Genomic DNA, 12,855 nt, shown 5'->3' with positions numbered 1-12,855 from the left:
CTGATGAAGGAGCAGCGCAACGAAAGCTAGTGCTTCCAATAAATCTGTTGGACTATAACCTGGTATTGTGTGATTTTTAACTTTGTCCACCCCAGTCCAACACCAGCTCCTCAACACCATAATTTCCTTGTGGTTTGACATAAGACAGAATACCTCTTCATCAGAGAGGTAGGAGAATAGTTCTGAATAAGAGATAGACTGAATCATGATTTCAGTAAAACAAAGGGAAAGAAATTGATGAAGGCGGTGTATTTGCTACAAAAATAGCTTCAGATAATGCCTAAAGTATAAGTGATAAAATGGAGACATAGAACATAGAAAGATACAGCGCAGTACAGGCCCTTCGGCCCTCGATGTTGCGCCAACCAAATCCTACCTAATCTACACTAGCCCAATAACTTCCAAATGCCTATCCAATGCCCACTTAAATGACCATAAAGAAGGAGAGTTCTCCACTGCTACTGGCAGGGCATTCCATGAACTCACAACCCGCTGTGTAAAGAATCTACCCCTAACATCTGTCCTATACCTACCACCCCTTAATTTAAAGCTGTGTCCCCTAGTAACACCTGACTCCATTAGCGGTAAAAGGTTCTCAGTGTCGACCCTATCTAAACCCCTAATCATCTTATACACCTCTATCAAATCTCCCCTAAACCTTCTCTTCTCCAATGAGAACAGCCCCAAGTGCCTCAGCCTTTCCTCATAAGATTTTCCTACCATTCCAGGCAACATCCTGGTAAACCTCCTCTGCACTCGTTCCAATGCCTCCACATCCTTCCTATAGTATGGCGACCAAAACTGCACACAATACTCCAGATGAGGCCGCACCAGAGTCTTATACAGTTGCAACATGACCTCAGGACTCCGGAACTCAATTCCTCTACCAATAAAGCCCAGTACACCATATGCCTTCCTCACAGCACTATTTACCTGGGTGGCAACTTTCAGAGATCTGTGTACATGGACACCAAGATCCCTCTGCTCATCCACACTACCAAGTAGCCTACCATTAGCCCAGTAATCCATCTTCTTGTTACTCCTACCAAAGTGAATGACTTCACACTTAGCTACATTGAATTCCATTTGCCACATTTCTGCCCAGCTCTACAACTTATCTATATCCCGCTGTAACCTACCACTTCCTTCCTCACTATCCACAATAGTCAGGCAACAAAGAATGATATAATGGAAAAGGAGAGAAAGATCTCTGAAATAGTAACTTTATCTGTAATTTGTCCAGAATTGTGAAAATACCGTTCTTTTTATGTTCCAGAAGCAGGAAGAAAGTGAGGACTGCGGATGTTGGAGAGTCAGAGTCGAAAAGGGTGGTGCTGGAAAAGCACAGCAGGTCGGGCAGCATTTGAGGAGCAGAACTGTCAACATTTCAGGCATAAGTCCTTCACCATTCCTGATGAAGGGCTCATGTCCAAAACGTTGGCTGTCCTGCTCCTTGGATGCTGCCTGATTGCTGCGTTTTTCCAGCACCACCATTTTCGACTCTGTTCCAGAAACAGCATTGTCAGTCCATCCAGGAGACCTTAGCATTTGAAGCAAGTGATCTTTTTGCTAGTTTGTAGTTACTTTTTTTTTAAAGATATTTTTATTAGAAATTTAATATTTTGACAGATTTACAAAAATAAACAGAACTTTCAAGCACAAACATTAATATAAAAATAGATCTTAAATATATAATCATCAAAATTCAAAGGAATGATACTAAAGAAGAAAGAAAAACAATGAAACTCAGTTAACTACTAATCGAATCCACAATTATCCAGAGTGTATAGTTGAGTCACTTACATCCTTCAAACAAGAGAAAATGTTCTCTAATACACTCATAACAGTATAATAAAAAGAAAACTATTTCCAAACAATAAGAACAAAAAAAAATAAAACATGTTTGAATGGAGATCCTCCCCCTTGTTCTCAGGGGGCCTTACTTCCTTTCTAAAGGTCCACCATATCCTCTCCCAAACAGTGTCCCACCCTTGACCCGGGCGCTCCTTAATAGGATTTAGATATAATACCGAGCTAGAGTTAACAGTGAGCGCCCCACTCCCACCCCTCCCCACCCATACCTGAGTATATCTGATAGCATCAATGCCACGTACAAACACACATAACTATAAAATTACAACTCCAACAAATTACAGTTAAGTATAATAACATAAAATAGCAAGGGAAAACAACCCTGCTCCCAGAAGCAAAAGTAAAGTAGAGTAAAGTATCCACTTCTCCCCACGGAGTGTGGAAGAGGCAAGCCAACATAAATTGTCTCTTACGATTTATTTAAACGAGTCTAAAAGTTCCTTAGCCTCTTCTGGTGATCTAAAATTATACTCGGATCCTTCGTGGTTAAAGCATAACATCGCTGGGTAGCGTAAGGTGTATTGAATATTTAAGTTCCTTAGACATTTCTTCACCTCATCAAACGCCTTCCTCCTTCGTGCCAAAGCCGGGGAGAAGTCCTGAAATAACATAATCTTGGATCCTTCATGGATCATGGCTTTAGGATCCTTTCCAAGATTTCTGGAGGCATCCAGGAGTATCTGCCTCTCCCTATAACTCTGCAGCCGGAACAGGACCGGGCGTGGGTGCTGGTTTGGGCCAGATCCGCGTACTGCGACCCGGTAGGCCCACTCCACCCTAACCCGATCAGTTTCAGCCCCCAGGTTTAAAAGCTGGGGCAGCCATCGCTCCAGAAATACTGCTAACTGTCCCTTCTCTTCTTGTTCAGGGAGGCCCAGAAGACGGATATTCTTTCTCCGATTTCTATTATCCAGGTCATCCATGTAGATTTCAAAGGCCCTGATTCTCTGCTCCAGAGCTCTCACCTGTTCTGCAGCTGTTTGTGCTGCAGCCTCGGAGGTCGTGGCCTTTAGCTCCGCCCCCTTCACTCGGCCCTGCAGTTCCTCAATAGCCTGGCTGTGCTTTTGTAACTTTTCTTCGAATGAGTTCCATCTCTGTCTGGATTCTGCGATGAAATTGACGAGTGTCGTTTCCAGCCTGGCAATCATCTCTTCAAGGCCTGTTTTTACATCAGCTGCAGCCGGAGGAGGAGAGGAGGGTGGGGGAGGGGTCTTTGTTTTCTGAGAGCTGCGGGATCCCTTTGGTTTACTCATTATCCACTTAATATTAAACTGCTTAAATATAATAGTAAGCAGCTAATTAAGGTTAGAAAATTTTTTTGGGTGGTTTGGTAAGTGTGGTGGGGGTGAGTAACTCACTTTACCCAGGTTTTGGGAAGAGCACTGTAAACTCAGACTTGCTGAGTCGCCGCCATCTTGGATCTCCCCAGTTTGTAGTTACTTGACTTTCAGCTTCAACATAGGAACAAGAAAGATAGAAGAGAGGAAAAAGGAAGATGACAGTAGGATAAGTGTAAATAGCTAGCCTTATTGTTGTAATCTTCCAAAGATCCCAGAAACTTAAACATGATGAAACTAAATCAAACATTTAATGAGTCAAATATCATATTTCCTTACCAGTTGGGGGACTTGACCATGTTGATTCTTGCAGTTCAGAAGATGCTAACTTTATTAAGAGTGCTGTTGACCATTTACATTAAAATTAAATCTGTTCATTTCTATACAGTACTAAAGTCTGGCTAAGAATGTTTGCTCCAACTGATGCCAGTATAGTTCACATGGTGAAAGTCCTACTGTTGGCCTGAAGTTTCTGAATTTGTTCACCAAAAATGCCAATTTGGTGTTTTATTTTCAGGATCTAGACTTTAAGTTCCTTGGGCAGAAACCAATTGCTGACACTATTGGCTGTGGGTCTAAAAGAGTAGCACTGGAAAAGCACAGCTGGTCAGGCAGCATCCGAGGAGGAGAGTCGACGTTTCGAACATAAGCTGTTCATCAGGAAGAGCTTATGTTCAAAACATCAACAGTCCTATCCTTAGATGCAGTCTGACCAGCTGTGCTTTTACAGTGCTACTCTTTTAGACCAGTTTTAGACTCTGGTCTCCAGCATCTGCAGTCCACACTCTCTGTTGCTAATAGCTGTGGCTCAGGTGGTAGCACTCTTATCTCTGAGTCAAAAGAGAACTGATTCAAGTCTCAGTCCAAGGCTTGAGCACAAATCTTTAGGCAACACTCTTGTGGAATACTACAAGATTGCTGCTTTGTTTGAGATGTTGTCTTATGGATTGAGTTGCTAATCTCTCAGATCCTGTGGCATAGTTTTTAAAAAAGAGCAATAGAGGTCTGTCTAGTGCCCTAGTTACTACTGACATTTCAATCAACACCAGAGAAACAGATTAATTGATTATTAGAACATTGCTGTTGTGGATGCTTGCTGTGCACAAGTTAGTTTGCTACATTTAATCTGTAATAATGCTTCAATTTCCTATAGTGGGATTCCATTGCTGTGAAGAAACTTGGTGTTCTTTAATGTGCAAAAACAAATGCAAGTCCTTCTTTCTTTCCAGTAATTAATTTATATTGACTGGAAATGATTCAAGGAGCTATTGTAATGGAACATACAGAATATTAAGGCTTTCTAAAGCCATGTAGGGTCAGATCTGCTCTAACTACAGCACCCATACACAAGCCCATTCTTGGTAGATGTATCACTTAATAGCTTGTGGACAATTTTAGGTAGGTATTGGACATTTTGAAAATGAATATCAGAATGACAGCTCAGGTTATGACCTTACATTTAGTGTGTTTTATATACCTTGGAATCCTAACTGCACAGAAGCAACGTTAAACATCTTCTGGAAGCAAAAGTATCAGTCTTTTTGGTTCAATAGTTGATTCTCTTCAGTATTATTCAAGAAAAAAACTACAAATGTTTTGCAAGAAATATTCCTTTACAGCAATTTTTAAGTCAATGACTCAATAAATCAATAAGTTAGTGATCCTCCGCTGTGGTCCCTCACTTATTTAGTTCTTCATACACTTTTCTTCTGCTAAACTTCATTCCTAGACAAGAAAGTGTGCAGTTAAATTGCTTCTACACTATTGGCCATGCCACTATAGAGTCAGCCACAAATCCATTGAAGCATATTACCAAAATGTACTTTCTCTGATATTTGTGGGAATCCATTTGATCTCCGTTCAACTCTTCTTCATGGTTGTACGTGTGAGGTCAGTGACTCATTGTAGGAAGATATTTATGTAATATTTAATATTGATTTTCTAGCAAGCTTACATCCTTTAAGTTCAGCATTTTGTGTGTTTACTTTGAATTGTACAATGTTTAATGCTTTATAGGTTGAAATGACACTTTGCCATAGTAAAATTTGAGTTAGTACCGTTATTTAAACGAAAACGAACATCAAAAGTTCTTGCAAAATTGGTGGGTTCATATACTAATATCGCAGTGTATACTATAATAAGCATATGTTTCTAAGTTTTCAGTCAGTGCGATAGTATTTTTGGGGCCAATTATGAAGGAAAGCAAAATTTAACTTTAGTTTAACATTATTTGTTATCATTAGTCAATGAAATGTAATTTCTTCTGAATCTTCTTTTTAGATCTTTACTATTTTTTGTTTGCACCAACACTCTGTTACCAGATGAATTTCCCAAGATCCTCAAAAATACGGATACGTTTCCTTCTGAGACGACTATTAGAAATGGTGAGAAGCAGAATGCACTGCTCTAGACCAACAAGTGCAAACACTCTTTCTCTTTTAGAAGCCTTTCTGCAACCTTTGACTGAGAGGGTGTGTGGGTGACCAATTTGCAGGCTTTTGTGCATGCTGTTCTGTGGCCCAGTGTTAAGTGATATAAGACCAATTAGTGCCCAACCATTTTGCCTCGTAAGGATGCAGCTGATTCCACAATCCACATTTTATTTTGCCACTGTTGTTCAATGTGCTAACACGCGGGGAAAGATTTCATCTCTGTGTATTGCCACTGGGTTGACCATGCTTTGTTAGAGACAGAAAAACTGCAGATGCTGGAATCCAAGCTAGACAAGCAGGAGGCTGAAAAAATACAGCAACCCAGGCAGTGTCAGGAGGTGGAGAAGTCAACATTTGGATGTAACCCTTCCTTAGGACTAGGGGTGTAAGGGGAGCTGCAGATAAAGAGGGGTGAGGGAGGGTTTTGGGTGGGAAGAGATGTGTAGTGGTGAGGTAGGGATAAGTGAACACAGGTAGAAGATTTGACCTGGCTGGTCGATAGAAGGAATGAATCCGGTTGGTAGCTGGAAGGAGGGGTCAGTCAGAGGCTGCTTGTCTATTTTGTCCATACTTCAGCCACCTTCAAACAATTAAGCTGAGATTGCATGTTAATGTGAGGTCTATGAATTTAAATATTTCGTTAGCACCTGTGTGACACAATGACTATGCCACTGAGTAGATGATATGACTGCCAATTCTGAAGAATGGTAATACAGGATTCAAAATGTTAACTCGGTTTCTCTCTCCACAGATGTGGAGTTTCTTCAGCATTTTCAGTGCTTGTTCCAGATTTCCAGCATCCACAGTATTTTGCTTTCATTTGACTGAAATAAGGCTTTTGTCTGTTTCTGATAAGCACCCTAGGCTGACTTTCTCAAGGCCTCAAACAAAATGACAGTGCCTGACAAAAGAAATTAATGTCAAAAACTGTGGTGCTGGAAAAACACAGCCGGTCAGGCAGCATCCGAGAGCAGGAGAGTTGACGTTTCGAGCATAAGCTCTTCATCACGAAGTTAACCAGGCAAAGCATATCAGATAGTTATGTTTACATTTTAGGTGGTCAATTGGAATTTTTGTTTGTACATTTAACATTATGAAGATAGCTCCCAATCCACTCAAATTAAAGAGGCTATGCAGAATTGGGCATACTGTTGCATGTGTAGTTGAGATCATTCCTTGTAAAGCTATACAGCTGGCAGTGCTGTGAAGATTACAGCTTCTTTTGAATTTTATTTTAATGGGGAGTGGGTGTCCAGGCTGGGTCATTGATTTCTCATTCATAATGCTCTTAAAAAATTGGTAGCAAATTGTCTTCATGAACTGCTGAGTCTAAATTGATTAGATACACCCACAGTGCTATAAGGAAGGGAGTACCAGGATTTGAGCCCAGAAAAGCAATAGTTTGGCGTCAGAATTGTATGTGGTTTGGAGAGGTACTTGCAGGTGGGATTTGCTACCCTTGTTCTTCTATGTGTTAAGAGTTCATGAGTTTTGTAGTTGTCAAAGCGTTTTGGTCAGTTGCATTAGTGACTCTTGTAGATGATGCATACTGCTGCCACTGCGTATCGATGGTGGACGGAATGAGTAATCAAAGTGGTAGATGAGATGTCAGTCAAGCTGGATGGTTTGTCCTTGATGGTATCACATTTTTTGCGAATTCATAGAATCCGTTCAGTGTGCAAGCAGGCCATTCAGCCCATCAAGTCCAAACTGACCCTCCAAAGAGATTCCCACCCAGACTTGTCTTATCCCTGTGATCCTGCATTTCCCATGGCTAAGCCACCCATCCTACACAACCCTGGACACTATAGGCAATTTAGCATGACCAATCCACCTAACCTGCACATTTTTGGACTGTAGTAGAAAACTGGAGCACCCAGAGGAAACACATGCAGACACAGGGAGAATGTGAAAACTCCGTACATACACTTGGTCTGAGGCTGGGCTCAAATCCAGATCCCCAGTGCTCTGAGGCTGTAGTACTAACCACTGAGCCACTGTGCTGCCCATATTGCAACAGCTGCTATACCATCCAGGCCAGAGGCAAATATTCTGCTCACCTGACAGGGGGTGCCAGACTTTGGGAGTCAGAAGGTGAGTAATTGATTACAAACTTCCTAGCTGATGGATTATAACAGAGGAAAGACATCAAAGGGAGATCTTTTTTAGTGCATGTTTGCATCAGGAATTCACAAATATATTTGTTTGCAGGGTTAGTGAATTTACCATGTTACAATGAAGAGCAAATTGCAGTGGAAAAGATCCCTCCACTTGCACTATTTGGAAATATTTTCTAGAATGCATGACATAATTAACAGTATGTGTGCCGATTCCCTATCATCAATCCAAAATATTTTATCATCCATGAAATTCATCCACGAAAAAGCCCATCACATGATTATCCACCAGATCTGTGACTATAGAGAATAGGAATGAACACACTATAGGAATGAATACACAGAATTAAATTATGCAATATTTAAAATTCTGAACATGAATGCTCATTATCATGACAGAGGATCAAGAAATTGTGAACTAACAGTCAATGGCACCAACATTATCTTAAGGACCACAAAGATATTAAGGTTGCTTGTTGGTTATCAAAGCATTGCTTAAATAACCACTTGTTAACAAGGACAAAACCTGACAAATCACAGCATGGAAACAAACCGTTCAACCAAAATTCATGCCGATGTTTATCTTTCACAGAAGCAATTCTAATCCACTACATAAATCCCCATTCCTATTTCTTCAAACACCTGTTTAACCTATCAGAGGCCTGACAGGTCTGGAAAAGTGTGATAGTCCAGTTGAGCAAGGTCCCCAAAGAGATCACTTTATTATCCTGGTCTGTAACTACAGAAATTGAATTATGTCTGTTATGTACTGTGTAACTTTGCAGCAGAAAATGCAGAAGATGAAAGCAGCAGTAAACTGTGGAAGAAGGAAATCATGAGCGTGAAATGGAAGACTGGCAAAGCTGAGCCCAGTCATCAAGATTTATGAGGCTACATTTAATAAATCAAACAATTACCTAAGCACTTTAATACATCTAGTGTACACCAATAAACTCCATATATATCCATACCCGTGCCAAAAAAGCATAATATTTACTGATCCCAGGAATTTGTAGTGATTCATGAGTACGACATTATTTGTCCCTAACTATCCTACTCCGTAGAATAACAAAACAGTCATCATGAATCATTTGCTCATTGGTCAACTCAATGCTTGATGATATAGAGAAACAGAAATTCCTGGAGAAACTCAGCATACGTGGAGAAAAAAGCAGAGTTAATGTTTCGTGTCCAATGACCCTTCTTCAGATCTATTAGGAGCTTGGAGAAGATGGTATATATATATATATATATATGCCAAAGACAGGGTGGGGCAGGAGTTTGGGGTAAAAGCAGCTATGTCATGGCAGGAACTGGAGAGCGAAGGTTGGTTAAGGACATAGAAGAAGGTGTTCAAGTTCTAAAATTATTGAACTTGATATTGAATCATGAAGGCTGAGGGTTGAGAGCATGGTGCTGGAAATGCCCAAAAAGTCGACTCTCCTCCTCGAGTGCTGCCTGACCTGCTGTGCTTTTCCAGCATCACACTCACAACTCTGATCTCCAGCATCTTCAGTCCTCACTTTCTCCAGGCTGCAGGGTTCCCAAGTGGAAAACGAGATGCTGTTCTTCCCGCTTGCACTTACTGGAGCCTGCAGCTGGTCCGAGACAGAAATGTTGACCAGGGAGCATGGTGGTGTGTTGAAGTGGCAGACAATTGGAAACTCAGGGTCATGCTTACAGACAGAATGTAGGTGTTCTATAAAGCGGTCACCCAGTCTGTTTCCTTTCCCTGTGTCGAGGAGACTGCATTGTGAGCAGTGAATACAGATTGAGTGAAGTGCAGTCAGGTTCGCTGAAATGTCATATTTCAGAAACTATAACATACATGCAGAAGTTCCACATTTCCATCACTCACCCATCAACAACTCTCATCAATCATGGCGCATCTAACATTCATAGTTTCGTGACAAGTGGGTGAGTGATGGGAATGTGGAACTTCAGCATATATGTTACAGTTTCTGAAATATGACATTTCATTGAACCTGACTGCACTTCACTCAATCTAGTTTCTTTCACACATTTAACACTACTGCAAGCTTCATGCTCACATTCCAGATAGAAACTAGACTGAATGTCAGAGCAGTTACCTGATGACTCCAGCTCACCATTTACTCCTCCAGACCTCTATCAGTTACAAACATCTCAGAGCACACTCTAAAGGCAGTAACTGCACACACTCAGTCTAGAAAGACCTCCTAGACTGCAAGATTGAAGTGTTATCTAGGAGGAATTGCAGTGTTTTTGTGGAGTACAAAGCTACTAACTACACTAAGGATGACACCACCCTTGTCCCTCTTCTCGCAGTTCCTCCTGATTTGTGTAACCTCAGTTTATTTTTTTTTTCTGTCATAACGTATATAGAGCAGAAGGTCAGCTTCTAGCTCCAAAATTCCTATGCACCAAGGATCCCACTATTTATTCCATCCTATTGTCTGGCTAATTAGATGAAAACCACTGAATTGAATTAATACTGCTTTTAACTCTGGACAGTTTACACTCAAGCTAATTAAATGGTATTGTTTTTCTTGAGCATTGGGGTATAGCTATGACATTTGAACCCAAAGTTCAAACAACCATGTAATTTTGTGCATTTTGTTTTTCTACAGTTTTGTTTTCCATTTGAGGTTTTCTAGGAGGAATTGCAGTGTTTTTGTGGAGTACAAAGCTACTAACTACACTAAGGATGACACCACCCTTGTCCCTCTTCTAGCAGTACCTCCTGATTTGTGTCACCTCAGTTTATTTTTTTTTGTCATACGTACGTAGAGGAAAATTAAACTTCTGCTGTCATAAATGGGAGCAAATAGTTCAGACTTCATCATATTGTGTTTTTAGCATATGGTACACTGACAATTGAATATTTATGTTCTGTAATGAGTTTGCCTCAATATAGAGCAGAAGGTCTGCCTCTAGCTCCAAAATTCCTATGCAACAAGGATCACACTATTCCACAGTGTTTCCACAGTTTTGTTTTCCATTTGAAGTTTTCTAGGAGGAATTGCAGTGTTTTTATGGAGTACAAAGCTACTAACTACACTAAGGATGACACCACCCTTGCCCCTCTTCTAGCAGTTCCTCCTGATTTGTGTCACCTCAGTTTATTTTGAAGTTTGCTAACGCGCTCTTAACACATTTGCCCTGTTGGTGGATGAATTTTCAAATAAGAAAATGATAATATGCTAATTAATGGGAATAGATATTTATTGTTATGCATGGTTTCTCAAGCGACGCAATGCACAGGCCAGCAGTATATGAAGCGATAAATCATGGGCAATCACTCTACATGGCAGAGGTATGGGATGGATGTCCATCATAAACATAGATCATGCACTCTACTGTAATTTCCTTAGGTTAAGCTATGCACAAAATTACTATTGCACATGAAATTGAAAAATACAGTAAAGACACAGCAGATTCCAATCATAAAAGAGAAAAACGGATTAACAATTATCTCGCACATTTTTGTAGTGCTGGGTTTTTTTTAAACAGTAAATGATGGACTTTTGATGGGCAGCCACAGTTCTAATCACTAGTCATATATGTGGCAGAAAAATGATTTTTCCAAGATCATTAAAAGTTCCTAATTAATTTCTCCACTCCCTTTCCTCAAGTACCATGTCATATCAAACCAAAAAATATGGTTTAACCCTGTAAACTCACTAGATGAACATTCTATTCTGGGACACGAAAGCATTGTATGTGTAATTCCTCATCTCTATGTAGCTGGCTGATTCAACCTATTGTCAAAAGGTGTTGAAGGAGCTGCTTCCTGTTTTTGAATCTTCTGTTGCTTATTTCCTCAAGAATGAAGCCAATCCCAAATGCAAGCCCTGCATAGTTAATTGGATTAATATAAGATGTTAATTGAAAATAATAATAATCATGAATTTGACTTTGGATTCAAAGGCCAAGCAAATAGTATAAGTAATAATTACTCTTTGTCCACAAATAACATGGCATCTAACTTCATTTGCAGCAGTTTGCAAAGTGTAGGTGAAATACACATTAATTTTCACTGCACTTATATGAATTGTTAACTTCAGTATTGCATTCCAGATCATACCACTTACAGTATAGCAGAGATTTTGCTACATGTAACTTTGTTTCTTTTGCCAAATACCTTTAATTGACATCTCTGCCAAGGGGGGTACAGTTGCTTTCTCTCAGTCTAAAACCCTCATCATTTGAAACCTCCTATAAAATCTTTTCACAATTTTCTGTTCTCCAATTTGTCATGTGACTTAAATTCATCATTCCTGAACCCATTCTCATAAATATTTTCTACATCCTCTCTAAACTTTCACATCCTTACTTGAGAGCATTGTGGCGATAAATTCAATTGAGGCTTTCAAAAGTGAGTTAGTTAATGACCCAAAGATTGAAAATTTCTCTGTCGTGAAACAGCAATGGAGTGAGAATGGCTAAGGTTTTTTTTTAGAAAGATGTCATAGTCTCACATGTGCCAAATACTCTTGTTTGTGATCTAACAATTCTATTACTCAAATCTGAACAGAGAATACTTGCTCAGGTGAATAGCTAAATACCCTCTTTAATATTTGCAATCTGAATTTTTGTATACTCCCAACTCATCAAAAATATTCTGAGGGAGATTTCTGTTTCCATGCATTACTCAGAATAATTAAAATTAAAAGCAGTCTTTCAGAGTGACAAGATACTTAAAAAGCAGTAAGATTGACAAGGTTAATAGGTGCAATGTTAGCACAAACATTTTTTAAAATAATGTTATTCATTTGATAATATTTTAAAATTCTCTCCTATGTTCTAGATATTTTTGATTCATGTTTTTATTGGATTGATACAGCAGGTAAGATTGACCACTTGCAAATAATATTTTTTGTATCAATTCAAGTTGGCTGCTAGTGTAATATTCTGATTTATTAAAAATTTTGATCACGGTATAGAGAATTTCTTATCTAAATACAATACGTTACATGTTCAATTTATCACCTGGATGATACAGGTATTACAGTTGCCATAAGACATTTTCTACTTCTCTAGCAATGCTCCCCCCACCACCACCATCACCATCACCTGTATTGAAATGTTAAAATTTTATTTCTATTGATTTTTGTC

General features: G+C 39.6%; 1 protein-coding gene across 1 annotated transcript in view; it reads left to right on the top strand.

Moving 5' to 3' along the window:
• Positions 1-12,855, top strand: part of LOC132823598 (diacylglycerol O-acyltransferase 1-like) — a 195,773-nt gene that overhangs the window by 122,607 nt on the left and 60,311 nt on the right. The window contains exons 9-10 of the mRNA XM_060837516.1: positions 5,490-5,593; positions 12,548-12,586. Coding sequence (XP_060693499.1) covers positions 5,490-5,593; positions 12,548-12,586 — 143 coding nt within the window. The remainder of the gene's footprint in view (positions 1-5,489; positions 5,594-12,547; positions 12,587-12,855) is intronic.

The sequence above is a fragment of the Hemiscyllium ocellatum genome, chromosome 17 (genome assembly GCF_020745735.1).
Source record: "Hemiscyllium ocellatum isolate sHemOce1 chromosome 17, sHemOce1.pat.X.cur, whole genome shotgun sequence".
NCBI lineage: Eukaryota > Metazoa > Chordata > Chondrichthyes > Orectolobiformes > Hemiscylliidae > Hemiscyllium > Hemiscyllium ocellatum.
The sequence above is the reverse complement of the archived record's forward strand: the minus strand, read 5'-3'. Positions and strand labels throughout refer to the sequence as shown.